Here is a 14,945-nt window from a genome sequence, read left to right on the forward strand (position 1 = left end):
TTTTTTTTTTTCTTGTGGTTTGTCTGGTGAGCGTCAAAGTAAAGGCCTCCTGCTATAACACCAGTATGAATGAGGACAAAAGCAGATCTAGATGCTGTTGCTGTTGATTGTCGCAACCTTAAGGCTCTTTTAGAGTCATTCATACTTGTGTGGTCATCAGTCTGCCTCACTCTGTAAAAACATCACCTAAATGCACGTCTGCGCTGTGTCTTTTTTGCCAGTCGGGTCAAATTTTGTTTCTACTTTCACTTCACTTTCAACAGTGGAGACTGAAAGTTTTGCATTTGACTGAAGACAAGTCACACAACCTTCTCAGTTAACCTTCCTCAATGTGTTCCATCTTTATTGATCCAAAACAATCGAGAAGCAGCTTCAAATACTACAGCAGAAATACGCAACTAACCAAGTGGACCAATGGCAACTCTTGTGGTCTGTGGCATCATGATGTGTAAGAACATTTCTGGGGAGGTGAACGTCAGGCTGCGGCGTTAGGATCTGTGTAAAAAAGCCTAAAACGCCTATTAGCATAGAACATAAAGCTACAGCAAATGACTTTGTTTACCTTGGCGCAAAGACAAGAAACTGTCCGAAAAAGACTTGATGCAACACATTCATTAGAGGGCTTTCCAAGTGCGCCGGAGCAGAAGCAGCTGAAGGTTGCCGTTTCCAAACAGCCTAGATTCAAATTCATCATGATCTCATCTAACTTTGCTTAACTACTTTTAATTTTAGTCGATAAAAATGTGCTGTCTATGATCTAGAGGTTGTTTGGCAAAGTGTTTGTGTACTGCGGTATGTATTTCTCACCCACACGGACCTGAAATGTTTCAGTTGTAATCTATACGTCCATCTTAAGCCTGGAATCGCAGCCCAGAGCCTATAGTTCTATGGCTGGGCCCTGACAGCTTGGTGCCCACTCCCTTCTGCCGCCGTGTTATCCAGTTACAGTCGGGGCCACAGCCGCCAGACTCCGTGGAGCTGGCTGCGCTATCAGATGTCCCCAGAATGAAATGGGCCGTTTTATCACATTGCTCTGCGGCAGCTGTCTGCCAAGCATCCACATACCTGCAAAGGGAGATACACGACCCTCCTCGCGCCTCACCAGGAGGCCGAGCCGTCCGTCACAAGGCCGTCAAGACGGAGGAGAAGCCGGCGGCATCCTCTCAGGTACGCCAAGTTGGTTGGAGAGATGGAATTATGCCAGGAGTGCACTTTATTCACTCGGGTTAATTGACACACAGTCAGGAGGAGGCGACTTTAACGTGGACAGTTCGTCTTGAAGGAGAGAGAAGGACTGCACAGATGAGCAGCATGCAAGCCTTTAAATTTTTTGGAAAATCAAATTTCATGACATTTCGAAAGCCTCCGTGGCATTTAAGACGGCGTTTGATGATTACCTGCAGCAAAATCAGATAGCTGAAGGTGTCGGACTCCGCGAGGCAGAATACCCAACCATTAGGTTCATCAAAACAAATTAGAAAAATATAAATATAATTTCAATGTATGTTTATTTTGACGTTTTGTGTCATATAGTAGCCGGTGCTAATATATTTACTTTTAAACATAATGTCAGACTTGCATTACTGACACGTGATAAACCTCAGGAGACATACGTTTCACTTGATCTAAGGTATAGATCTTCAACAGGGGGTCTGCGACCCCTATGGGGTCCACAGAGGTACTGCAGGGGGGCTGCAAAATCTTTGGTTGATTAGACTTTTTTTTTTCCCCACAATTTTGCCCCACAAGTTTTTTAAATACACATTAACAAAAATCCAACATATTTTAGTAGTATTTAGCTTTGTTTAAAATGAAAACTGTCAAGGAAATAATTATATGTATAGAAAAGGAAAGTAATTGACAGCTCGACAGTTTTAACGTTGTGATTGGCACAGTAGCGATAGTGGGCGGGGCCTACTGTGTACAGGAGGCTTAGATTGAACAAAAAAAAGAATATTTGAACCTGTGTATTATTTGAATAGCTTATGATTGAATGCAAAAATTATAATAATAATGTATATTCATAAGTAGTTTAATATAGAACACATATAGTAGGTAGGGGGTCCCTACTTAATCTCTCCATCAGTTTGGGGGTCCTCGGCCCAGAAAAACGTTGAAGACCCCGTTTTGTCCATTGAAGAAGGACAACATTAGACACTAACCTTTTGCTGCCTCGTCAGATAGCTGTCAGTCATCCCAGAGTGACATTTAAAAACTATTCTCTTTTTCCCTGACAGGGTAATTTCCTTTCCCGATAAACAGAAACGAAAAGCGCTGCTCTGTACGCTAAGTCACCTTTCACTCTGGCCTCATTTCCTGGCTTGAACGGCGACGTCCTGACCTCCTTTGTGGAGTGATATGTATTGCCAAGTAAAAGGGAAAAGACAGATCAAGGAAATGTGGTTATCTTCCACAGAGGAATCATCTAGAGGTGCCCAGAGGAAATATAACCCATGTTACAAGAGGTTTCACTCACGACAGTATAATACATGAACCGTGCTATATGCTGGTCGTTCATTGGGCGAGACTCGTGAAGGGAAGTGATCCATCAAAAGAGCAATAAAAGCAATAAACTAATTAGACACGGACCTCGGACCATAAACTCTGGCCTGGCCATGTCCAATTGGTTACAGGCATTTTAATGGTTTGTTTGAGTGATCACTTTGGTCAGTTATATCAACCTAACAGAGTTTAATAGCCTTTAATCAGCAGAAAAGCCTTGCTCATGGAGCTAATGAGTTCAGTCATCACCAGGTCAGGTTGCTAGTTCCTAGTAAAGATGGAGATGCTGCAGTGAGGGATAGATCCAGCGGGTGGCTGGGGGTCAGCCACTCACCGGCCTCCGGGGTCATCTGGGGGGTGGGGGACGCGTTGGGTGCAGTGCTCAGGGGAGTGGCAGGAACAACTTGGATGGACACGTCAGAGTCGTCGGGCTGAGGGCTTTCTGGAAAATCTGTCATGACCGAACCCACTGGAAACGAAACAAAAGAAACGCATCTTCTTTATGTTTGTAGTGAAAACTGTAATACGTTCATAATTTAGTGCAGATCGGAACTAAAAACATTAGGGGAAAATCTCAGACTTTTAAAAAATTAAAGGCTCACGACTTGTCAGACAGACTCTTAAATGTGCCTGGAAAGCTTTTCTGTGTGAGGGTATATGTATTTTTAGATTTTGCAGAACCTTTTCACTCCGGTCTTATCAGAATATGAGTCTGGTAAAAACTACTGAGATTTCATCAAGTGGCATACTTAAACCGATACAGAGAACAAAAAATAGCTCCGCATGCAACTGGATAGTTCCACAACCGATCAGTGTTGTATTCAACTCAATGGTTCTCAGATGACATAGATGATTATATCGCTGTTACTCTTCTCAAAAAGCTCTAAACGTTGTAACTGGACTGGTTTATCTTTGCTGTAGCATAAATAGTTATCAACAGAGGAACAACTTTCCACCGCAAAAACATTAGTTCGTCTGTCTTCCAGGCCAAGTTCAAACCCAAATGTAGCAACAATAGCAGCTAATTCTTTTTTTCAAGAGAATTTTTGTAACTTTTTTCCTTATTACTTTGTCCGAATTCAAGTTGTAAGTGACGGGAAAATGAGCCGGTAGCTGACGTTTTCTCACTGTGACAGCTGCTAAAACTTACGTGGTTGCCCTTTGCCATCAGCTGGTGCAAGAAAATGGGTTTGACAAGATGAAAGCAAACATTTGATTGATCAAATTTTAGCCATCTCTACCTTAAACAAGAGCCACCAACAGATTGGAAATCATGGAAGAAGGTTAATTTGCTTTGTTTTAAAGCTTGTGTTGTTTTTAGCTAATTACATTTTTTTTTTTTTTTTGGACTTTTAGGCTTTTAGGGTTTTAGTATTATCCGGCCAACATACGTACTAATGGAGCCTCTTCTACTTTTTTGTTTTTTAATCATCTAAAAATGTGTTTTCCTGTCTCAGATATGATGTCATGGTGTCATGCTACAGTCAAGGACAGTCATGCCGTGATTCATGAGCTGTTGAGAGCTACACCTGTCCAGAGAGCTGTCACCTATTGACCTATCAGTGTGAGCCCGCTGTTGGCCTCATTGTTTTTCCTCTCCGTCTCTAACTAATGCTGATTTCAGACCACGTTACGGCAGAAGCGGTATCGCACGCTGGTCTCGCCGGGTCAAATGAGATGAGAGCAGCTGTTGCCGGGATCGACTTAAAGTGCGTGCATACAGTAGGAATCTCTCCCACTCTCTACCTCTGTCCCTGAACCAAACATGGGGTCGTCCATCTGTCACTGTCAGAGTTCATCATTCAAAACAGCAGTCAGCAAACAGCAAACCATTCTTCTCACTTCCTCCTTCTCTCTGTGTGACATTAATGATTCTGCTGAAGAGATCAGAAATGGTTTCTATTCGGGACGGCAGTCTGGGTGTACTCACACACTCTTATCCACACACACACACATACAGGCCCCCTGCTAAAATGTCAGGTCAGCAGCGGCTGTAGCAGAAGTTAGCAGCAGCAGCACAGTGTGGCTGTGGCACCCGGGTGGAAGAATGTTCGTCACGCTGTCACGGCTGCAGCGAGCCGCCCTTTGTTTAGTGGAATGTGTCAGTGTGGAAACAACCTGCGCTTATGATGATGTTGCTGAAAAAAAAAAAAAGACAAAAAAACCTCCGGAGACACTACGGTGACCTGCTCTGATGTGCACGTTTGAAAGCGCCACAGCCCTGAAGCACGCCCCACTGAATAAATGGTCATTTGTCTTGGTTAAGTATGAAGAGAACAATGTGTTAAATCTTACTTTATTTTACAGTCAGTCTCACCATAACTGCAGCCAGTGGGTTGCTTATTCTAAACTAACTGTATTGCTTTTTTATGTGTTTATCGTTATTTTTTATTGCTCCCATTTAGAACTGGTCCAGTATAAACAGTCATTTATCAAGCGATTGCAAATGACCTCATTTAACATCCTTTTTATTACAGAAAAGTAGTGAAACACACTTAAATGAGAGATTGCACTTTTATGGAGACGTGATGAAATCCTTCTGGTTTTTGGTTGGGGAATAAATAGTGCTTTCATCTGTAACTGAGACGTGGGGTTATCTTGTTAGTCTTGTGTGTGCATGGATGTTCTAAAACCTGGATTTTTCACAAAATAATGTGTTATTTTTAGCTTTCCATTTAGATTATCGTGTGCACTGGATGACTACTTTTCATACATTTGTAACCTGTGTCCCGTACAGTTACACTTTTTTCTTTTTTCAGTAAACACACTATACTAGCAGATTTAATGGTCATTACATTAGTTCACCATGCGAGCATGGTAAGTTGCTAATTGCAACAAAGGCCAGAGGTGACAGGAATATAATTAGGTATTAGGTCATATGGTACATCATAGTATGGAGGCATTAGTCACTTAGATCTGATGATGCTCTTGTGAGTTAATTATGAAGCAGATATTCTGTCATCTTATTTGGTTATATGTGGTTATTTCGACCCCTTTTTTTAATTTAAAAGCTAAAATTGTATTTTTCCATTCAGTAGAACTCGGTCTCCTGTTTGTTATTTGTGTGATTTAAGTGCACGGTGCCTGTTTATATTTCCAAGGACAAAGTTTAGTCACTATCCTTGAGCTCTAAATGCCAGTCAGTCACAGCGGACATGGCTCTGCATTCTCAGCTGCTCTGCCCTGTCCGTCATGTGTGCGCACACACAGAAATGTACATTTACTCCGCACGCACACACACACACACCATTATTGCACACTTCTCTCTGCCTTGGTCTCTTCACTCCAAAACTCTTTCTTCACATGTATCCCCCAGCCCCCATCCCCTGCCATATCTGTAAAGCGAGCGCAGCTTGAGCCCCGCAGACATTCTCTTTCTCTATTTCATTTGTGATCTACTCTCACTTCCTTTATCTCCATCGCTGCCCTCATTCTCTCTGTGTGTCACTGCTCCCACGATCTTCATTGTTCGGCTTCGACATCAAAGCAGCGCCGGGATGAACTCCGTTATCGCTGCAGCAATTTGTGTGAAACTCTATCACGGACTGACGCAGCACGCGGTGCGTGTATTTGTGTAAACGTTGAATAGTATGAATCGGGTCGATACCTGTGCGTCCTCTAGTGCACATTAACGCCGTGGCGGCATCCTGCCTGCATGTGAGCAGCTGGTGTCGGACGCAGGAAAGATCAATGGTATTATGTTGCTACCAAGCTCGAGGCCTGGCAATCAGCGATACCATGTGTGTTTGAACAGTGTGTGTTTGTGCGTCTTCACCTCGGCTCTCATGTTTTGCCCAGAACCGCTCCACAGTCTTGGCGATGTCGTGGCTTTCCCTCAGTTCCTTCTGCCACTGGCGCAGCTCCTGCACATCTGGCCGCGCCCTGACCTGCACACGTGTGGAGGCGGCACATGCACAGATTGACATAAGCAAATGCGATCGATAGGTTCATTGAGCTGCGAGCTAATCAGAGCAAATAAAAAAAAGCAAGCGTCGTTTAAAGTGGCACGTTCGCCGTCATATATTGATTCGTGTGGTGGCTTGTTTACTGTGGAAGGAAACACCACAACTTGCATACTTTATTGCGTACTGGGGCGAAACAACTAAACAAAAACATGCCATTTTCTTGGCTGTAGTTAGTTTTAAACTTTTACATGCGTTATGTTTTTAATCTTGTATCTTATTTGGTTTAAATGACTGTTTTTTAATATGCTCTGTACTCTTAACATAACTACAGTAATAAGCTTATTAATGTGCGTCATTTGAAACGCCATCTTTCCATAATTAAGGTTTATTAATGTTATCATGAAGAGGCCCTTAACCATTACGCATGTCATTCATATGAACTCACAATCAGTGCTGTGTGTGTTACGTAAGAGTTTGCCACTATTTATAGTAATTAAGCGCATCGATGGGTGCGTGTGTTTGTGCGCCGTACACACCAACGGGTAAAAACTCGGATGCGGATTCGCGCGGCCCATTAAGTGTCAATAAGCCGTCTGTGATTCTTCTCTCTGTACAGGCTGTAGCTGCCATGAATTACGCTTTTGTTCTCAGAGGAAGCCCCCGTTGTTGGTTGTGTGTGGGCTGCTTGGTTTCCTGAGAGATTACCAAGCAGGTTTGCTGTTTAAGATGAAAAGAAAACGTCCCTAAAGAGCTCACCCTCCTCCTCCTCTTCCCACTCCTCCTCCTCATCCTCAGGCCTCCTTCTTCTTCCTTTTTTTTTTTTCCTTCTAACCCTTCTGTCCTCCTTCTTCCCAGGTGTGCCACTCCTAAATCTTACACGTTTCATCTTTCTCCATCTACATCGCATTCCCTCCAACCTCTACTCTCCCTTGCCCCCACTGCTCCATTCGACCCCAGCTTTCTCCCAAGTGCCTTGTTGTGTGGTCACAATAGGGATGCTATTAGTGGGAATGAAAGTGGGCCTGTTATATAAGGCAGTGGATTTAGGAACGGGTAAGACGTGTGAGCGCCAATAGTTAATTCACTGGGTGTCACAGTGAGGCGAACAGGCCTTCTGCTGATGGGAGCGAACCATAGAAATGGAAATGAGGGGTGAGGGTCAGGGAGGATTTGGTGTGGGGGGGGTTGGAGTCTGTTTGTTCACCATCGCTTGTGTGTTCTGCTCGGGTCTGTGTGCCATTTCTACCCCGTGTCACTTTTCACTGGTGCCCTCCATAAATCTCACGTCTCCTTTTTCTGCTTCTATTTCCGTCCTCTAAATCAAGGGAATTTTTGATGGCCGTGGAGCCACCGCTTTTTTATCGCCCGCCGCACAACGCACCAACAGAATCAACCGTGCTTCTTAGAAAGCTGACTTTGAATATAAAAGCTTTCCACAGGATGCTGACAGTTCTGTGTGTGACGGCGGGAGACAAAGAGCTGGGCTGAGCTGAGCGCGTGTGTGTGTGTGTGTGTGCGTAAAGTGTTTTGAGGCCCTGTCTGTGCGCATCAGCACATCTGATTAGCGGAGGTGGGGTATTGTTTTGACTCGCGAAGCCGGTCGAGGACTTTGAGTGTGTTTATTTACGCCGCGTGGGAGCTTATGCACGTTTGTATTTGGGTGCCTGAAACCAAATTGTGTTCTTTTGCGTCTATTCATCTCCCGAGTGAGCATTTGCCAACACGGGGTTGCGATCATCCATGTCGCTGCACACGTGGCAGACTCTGGTTTAGTGTACATGTGAGTCCATCCCCTCATGCTGTGTGTTTGCATGACGACTAGGATTAGAGTGATTAGACATATTACCAATGCATTGCAAGGTCACAGAGATCCACATGCGTTCTTGCAAACTATGAAACAAATTTACACCGCCGCAAGCAGAACCCCCAACATATTCTCAAATTGTATACATCCGTGCGGCGACACAAACCGTGCGCACACTTTCTCACGCAGTCCCACTGCAAAGCCTTTCAAGCCGCATTCCTTTTTGTGCAAAGCTGCCTGTGAGACTGAGCCCCTCTCCCGGTCTCACACTCGGGCGGCGGCACAATAGCTCCTGTTTGGGGGGGATCTGGCTGCTGCAATATCGCAAGCAACGCCGCCACGTTACATAAAGACACAGCCACAGTCTGCTCTGTCTGCCCTTCACACTCCCCACCCCACCCCAGCACCAATCCATCATCTCTTTGTTGACCAATTCTCTTTAAATCGTGGACGACATTGGAAATCACAGGACGAAGTGCAGCACCTAATTTTGGAGCGTGACCCGACAGCCCCTGTGCAGTGAGGACTGAGCAAAGACATCAGCTACCGAATGTCCTGTGACATATTTCCTACACGTGGCGCGTCACTGACTCAACATCAATTCAAACCATTCGTCTATCGCTTCATCGGACCATTCATCTGGAATCACAGACCTACTTCTGCGGTTCTGCCGGTGAGCGCGCGCGCGTTTGTGTCTGGGCGCGCGCCAGATTCTTTCAACCAGCTCCATTAGTTCACGTCAAGTAGAATACCAATCAGCCCTCGCAGTGCCCCATTTCTTAACAATAACTGGGTCTGCTAGTCCGAGGGAGACTTTTCTCTGAATTTCCCTCGCGTAGGGGAAATGAAGAGGCTGCCGTATTGAGTCAATATCACCTCAGTTCCCATGAAAATGAAATAAGTATATGGTTTTAAGGCAAAGGTTTGGCATTTGGGGATATATGCTTTTTTCTGTTGAGCACTGGTTGAGAAGATCCACCCACTGCGATGTCTGCCCAGTAAATGCTCCCTCTGAAAAGTCTGCTTAACAAACAATAAAAAAGCAAAAATGGGAAGCAGCTGGCCTTGCTCTATTAAGTGATACATCCAAACAAAAACTCCGTCTCTCCACTTTGTTGACCTTTTCATTGGTCTTCTGTCCACTAACCACTGGGCCGATTCTAGACCCACTGTCACTGTTCCTCACTGATGCAGCCTTGAAAAGCGATTGCAACACGGGCGTCCATTCCTATAGAAAAAGCACTGAAAATTTGTAATAACAGAGTCTAGAGTTAACGTGGAGGTTAGCAACTGTGCTAATGTTGACAGGGACTGGAAAGGTTTTCAGTTTTTATGCATGTTTTTTCCACACAGTTAATAGTTTCAGTGTTAACCAAGGTTTTTAACGTCTGTGGGAACGGACCCCTGCATTGTTGCTGTTTGTCCAACCTTGCAACAGTAACAGTCTGGACTTGAAAAAGGGTCGAAGTCCTCTGATTGGAGGTCAGCCGAACCATCAGAAGGCCAACAGAGGGTCAATGGATGTTTTCTTTGTCATAGTTTAATCTGTACAAAATCAGGAGTCATGTGTTGTACTATTTCTAGGCTGAGAGCAGCCTGGAGCCGCCTCTGGCTTCCTGACTGCTTCCACGGAACTAGACAAGCGTCGAGCTCTAATTTTAATATTTATCGGACATATACTGTGCATGTGTGAAATCAGACTTCACAAAGTGAATGAGTGTATTTCTCCCTATATTGAATATGTGACAAAATCACATGTAACATGTGAAGGGCGTAAATAAGACAATCCCTAACAAACATTTAACAGGGTGTGAGTTAAACTTGATTGGGCTGTAGAGAGATTTATTGTGATGGGTAATGTTTTTCTCTCCAGGATAATGCTGTGCTGCAGCCAGGACAAGGCAGGCCACAAGTGCTCGTGTGTAAGCTTAATAAATCTTCAGATGGACAATGTGGACATGATTAAGATAAAAGCCCGCTCCTCAGCGCGACCACACGCCCATAATACTGACAGCGAAGTGTGATGAGAATATCTTGCACAACAGTACACAGCTACTCCAGCTCAGCTGACTCCACTCGAGCAATCCTGAGAAGTCTTAGTGATCAGAGAGAGTGTGTGTGTGTGTGTGTACATATGTGTGCATTACAGTGGCAGGCATGGATGAATGGATTAGAGCCGTGCTAAGGCACAGAGTGTAAAGAAGATTATGTAATATGTTTAGACCCAGCAGCTCTTTACAGTTATATGTGAGTGAAACAAAAGACAATCGCATTGTCTGGGTCAGAGACGTGAGTCAGCGCGTGCGTCTCGGCGCGTACTATCTCCGCCGCTGCTCTCCTTCCGTCCCCGGTGTTTGCATGAAACAGATTAATAACGGAGGGATAAAACTCCTCTCTGTGAAAGTGTTCTCCATCCCTGCTTCCTGGCCCTCAGTCAGTCTGTCTGTCTGTCTTCCTTAGCAGAATACTCATACGCACACCCTATGCAGTCAGCGCTGCGTCAGGCGGGTTATGTAACTGCTGAGAGTCGAAGTGTGAGGGGAAGAAAGAGGGTGTGTGTGTATGTGTGCGGAGGTGGGGGCACGGACGAGAACAGCATATTTTGAACTTATATTTAAAATGTTTTTAAATAGAAAGACCCTCAGAATCTGTATTCTCTCTGTGCAGAATTTGCATGTTGTACCTTTGCCTTTCAGGGTCTCCAGCTCATCTCACTTTCCACGTTGGGCTTTTTGATGATTCTCAATTGGCATCTTAGAGTTAAGGGTTCTTTGAAAGGTTGTTTGTTTGTTTGTTTCTTTGTCTCAGCCCTGTGACAGAATGGCAACATATTCATGTTGTACATATCCCACCTCTCACCCACTAACAGCTGGGATAGGCTACTCCCACCTTAACCCTCTACAGGATAGGCAGTAATATATAACGCATGGATGGACTGAGGCAGATTTTACTATAAATATACTTATAGAGTAAACAGATAATTCACTGGGGAATTTCGTAACAGGAGACATTAATGTGTTAATTATTCACTGCCACACTCCCAGTGGGAGTTTCGCGGTGCTACACAGTCGACCCTGTTTGCGCCGCTGTTCTCGTCTCCGCTCCACTGCCCAGTGTGTTGTTAACTGCTGTTTCTCCCAAGTCAAGGTAAAAAGCAGAAACACTTAAACTCTTGTCTGGACTTTGCCAACCCAAAATATCCCCACCCTATGCATCTTAAATAACTCATGATATTCCGCCTCGGTTGGTTCAGCAGGTTCGTACTCCATAACATCCATTGCGGGTCTCAGAGGCTTCAGTCATCTCTCTGTCTAATTTTGGCACGGCTGCATTTCCCCTAATCTTCCCCCTCTGCTAATCTGAGGCCATTTTGCAACATCAGCTTGCCTTTTGTCACCCATCTGATGATATTCCAAAAATAGCCCGAGCTTCTCCTTTCCACAAAATCCTCCCTCTCCCCCTCCAGTGGTAATCAGTTTCTTTCTGGCTATGCCTCTCTCTTCCTCTAGATCCCTTGGGGTGTCCGTCTGCACCACTATCAGCTATCACTATCAGTGGTCTTAGTTCGGGGTAAACAGAGTGAGGCTGACGGCTCACTGCTGCCTCCTAGTGCGAGCAGGAGCCGGTTAGATTTTGTGTCATATGAGGAAATGTCGCCCTCTGCAGTCCAAAACTGGACGCACACGTGGACTCATTGAACGCATCCTTCCTTCTCACCAACGCAAATTTAGCTACAAGCCCACGTGTGCAAAAACAAAATGTAATTGTAAATGGCAGCCCAGCTGGCGTATTTTTCTCTCAATGGTTTATATGAGAATCCTCCCACGTGCACATATGCTAGAAAACAAGAGCTTTTGTTCGGGAAAAACAAAGCATGACCCTTGCTTGTCCACTGGACATTTTTGTTCGTCTGTGTGGAGAAATTGCTGTTGCTAGCCTCTGGTGGTGTCCGTCTATTTATATCGCAGCACAGAGCACTACAGAACGCAGCGCCCACACGAGAAGGAATTAAACCTTGGCATCACCGATGACATAATCAAGCTGCTGAATGAAATTGTGACCCCTGTGGAAGAAGGCCTTTTTTAACCGAGATGGGACCGTACAGCAAGACTGGTCACTGGTCTAGAGCACACGCAGAAGGGCACCGATTGTATTACACACAGAGAAGCACACCAATCCACTATGGTCTTGTCAAGTAACTGCAGCATTCCTTCAGACTTTCTTCTTATTTCTTCTAACTATTTATTATAGTTTGGCAGGCAGCCATGGCTAAAGTTGTGTGTAAATATGAAGAAAGCCTTGTAATGTAGTATGCATCCATGGTTAAACAACATCTTTTCACTTTTTCTTGGATTTTAATGTAAAACTTGCCTGATTTTTAAGACTCTATGTGTTTAGGTTTATTTTCAGAGCTGTATAAGAATCCTTTGCTTCGTTAACTACTTGCTGTAATAGGACAGAGAGCATGTAAACAGCAGTCTGCTTGCAGTCAGGTCCAGTTTACCTTGTATCCCCGCCAGAATGCCTGGATGAGCAGAGCGGCTTGATCCTCGCTCAGCTGCAGAAACAGAGGAAGGGGAGGCCTGGGGCTAGAGGATGAGAAGAGAAGAAAGCACAATAAGACAGGATAGGAGGCTTATGAGACTGAATACACTTACTCACCAAAACATTAGGAATACTAGTGAAATGTGGCAAATGTATTCTGATATAACGGTCCTGTATTAAATCCATCATCGTGATCATTCGTGAAGCTAACATCAAGTGCAATGAGCTGGAAAGTGAGCGGAGCCTGTTTATGTAAAGTTTTGTATGGATGCACGGCAGGTTGAGGAGACACTCACTGCACGCTGAGCCAGTCCTTGACAAAGGGGATGTTGTGAAATTTCACTGGGACCCGTCCTTGCCTACGGGGGTTATGGCTGCAAAAAAAAAAAAACAATATGCAATATGACATCTGAGAGGATTTTTCAATGTGAGTGTTACAGAATGCGGAGATTTGTTTATGTGTAAATGTGTTCTTACTTGTAAAGCCACTCTGTTAGGAAATCCCATGGGTTAAAGGCTGTTATTTTCCTCTGAGACACAAAATAAAAGTAGGTTTCATTCAGAATATCTGCTGATTACAGATCAGAGAATAAGTATAGTGCTTATTGAGGCCATGGTAAAGTTTAAATTATCTCACAACTACAGAATTTTATGTATCTAATTTATCATATTTTATTAGTTGGTCACATGATTTGTGTGTAAAATCTTACAATAATTACAAATATTTACAGCAGTGCCATATTCCACCAATGCTGACACTCACTGGAAAACAATTGGGAAACAACATGCTTTATTGTTTTGGTCCTCGCCCTTCAGGTGCAAGTGGACGGCCAATTCTTAAACCGAAGAGTTGATTCTCCCGTGTTGAGCCATGCGTTTGTGAAGTTTTGTTTCCCCCAATTACCATAAAACAAGCCTGTGCATCCCTGACTGCAGTGAACTATATAAACAACATTGCTTTGACAATCTGGTAGACCATCTGCCTTTGTTTTTATCTTGTTGTTAGATTTTGCTAGGCACGTTTTTCACATTCTGTGCAGTGCAAATAAATAAATGAAATAAAATATTCACTTTTTTTAATTAATTGGGTCATTTTAGCCTCTTGCTGGCTGTGGTTTTCAGAAGAAATACAGACCTCAAAACAGTCGTGATGCTGGGCTTCCCTCAGCAAAGCCTCCAATCCAGGAAACAACACAGGAAACACCATCTTCTCCAGGAAACGTGTGACATGACCTGACACAAATATAAAAGAGCAGAATTTATATATGAACCAGATTAACAGGGACGTTTGCAAGAAGTGGCAACTCATCTTACGTTCATGGATTTGCGGAGGCGAAGTGGCTTCAGCTGTTGAGGTTCTGGGAGGACTGGGCTGCTCAGCTTCAAACTCTCCAAAAAGACACCAAACAAATACACTTATTTTTCATTTGTTATGTTTTTGTCTGTCTAAGTCTCTAAATCTTAAACACATAGCGCAGTTAATATCTTACCTTCACACACTTGTTGCCAGAGGGACTTTTCGACACCGATTGTCATCGCGGTCATTCTTCCTGTGTTCTCGGGAGGTTGCCATGGGCGCTCTGGTTGCTAAGGAAGTATCTCGATACTTCCGGTGTAAACATAACTGGACCACAAGGGAACGGGTCGAATTTAATTTTATTTATTTATTAATTTTTATATAATATTTTTTTGGGTTAAATACGATGATTTTTGTTTTAACTTCAACATTAAACCATTGGAATTCCACAGTGAATGTTTAAAATTGACTGAAAATATATATGTAAAATGTGTAATTCTCTATCAATTCAGTTGCTGAAATTGTATTGCTACTTATTATATCGACGTGTGCCGGACTCTAATTTAAATTATCTTCAGTGTATCTTTGTTTTGTCGCATCAGCTGTAAAAACAATAATAGAAGGCTTCACTTTTCATATTCTTCGTACCGCCAGTAGATGTCAGTAAATGACTTCATGATGCTTAATTCTGAAACAGAAATAACTAAATAAGAGAAATAAATGCAGAATATACCTGATGACCTATCCATACTGTCACTCACATAAATACTACTAACCATAACGAACGGATGAGGTTGACATTTGCACATGACATTTGTGCAGTTTATAACTGTACTGACCTAATAAACATATTTATAAAAACAAAATATTGGTGTTTTTTTTTTCGGTTGTT

General features: G+C 43.6%; 1 protein-coding gene across 1 annotated transcript; it reads right to left on the bottom strand.

The window, feature by feature from the left end:
* Nucleotides 1-2,556: 2,556 nt before the first annotated feature.
* iqck (IQ motif containing K) lies at nt 2,557-14,331 on the bottom strand. Its single transcript, XM_047572191.1, has 8 exons — nt 14,247-14,331; nt 14,071-14,145; nt 13,892-13,989; nt 13,234-13,286; nt 13,053-13,130; nt 12,716-12,800; nt 6,278-6,389; nt 2,557-2,971 (listed from the first exon to the last, which is right to left on the bottom strand). Exons 1-8 carry the CDS (start codon nt 14,299-14,301, stop codon nt 2,748-2,750), a joined length of 780 nt encoding a protein of 259 aa, XP_047428147.1. The 5' UTR covers nt 14,302-14,331; the 3' UTR covers nt 2,557-2,747.
* Between the last annotated feature and the right edge of the window lie 614 nt (nt 14,332-14,945).

This window comes from Mugil cephalus, chromosome 20 (assembly GCF_022458985.1).
Source record: "Mugil cephalus isolate CIBA_MC_2020 chromosome 20, CIBA_Mcephalus_1.1, whole genome shotgun sequence".
Classification (NCBI taxonomy): Eukaryota; Metazoa; Chordata; class Actinopteri; order Mugiliformes; family Mugilidae; genus Mugil; species Mugil cephalus.

What these genes read in the sequence shown, in the direction of transcription:
- iqck (XM_047572191.1), bottom strand. Translation starts at nt 14,301, where the DNA reads ATGACCGCGATGACAATCGGTGTCGAAAAGTCCCTCTGGCAACAAGTG. An exon ending in GCCTCCGCAAATCCATGAAC is followed by an intron (nt 13,990 to 14,070) that starts GTAAGATGAGTT and finishes TATTTGTGTCAG; the next exon opens with GTCATGTCACACGTTTCCTG. An exon ending in CATTCTGGCGGGGATACAAG is followed by an intron (nt 6,390 to 12,715) that starts GTAAACTGGACC and finishes ACACGTGTGCAG; the next exon opens with GTCAGGGCGCGGCCAGATGT.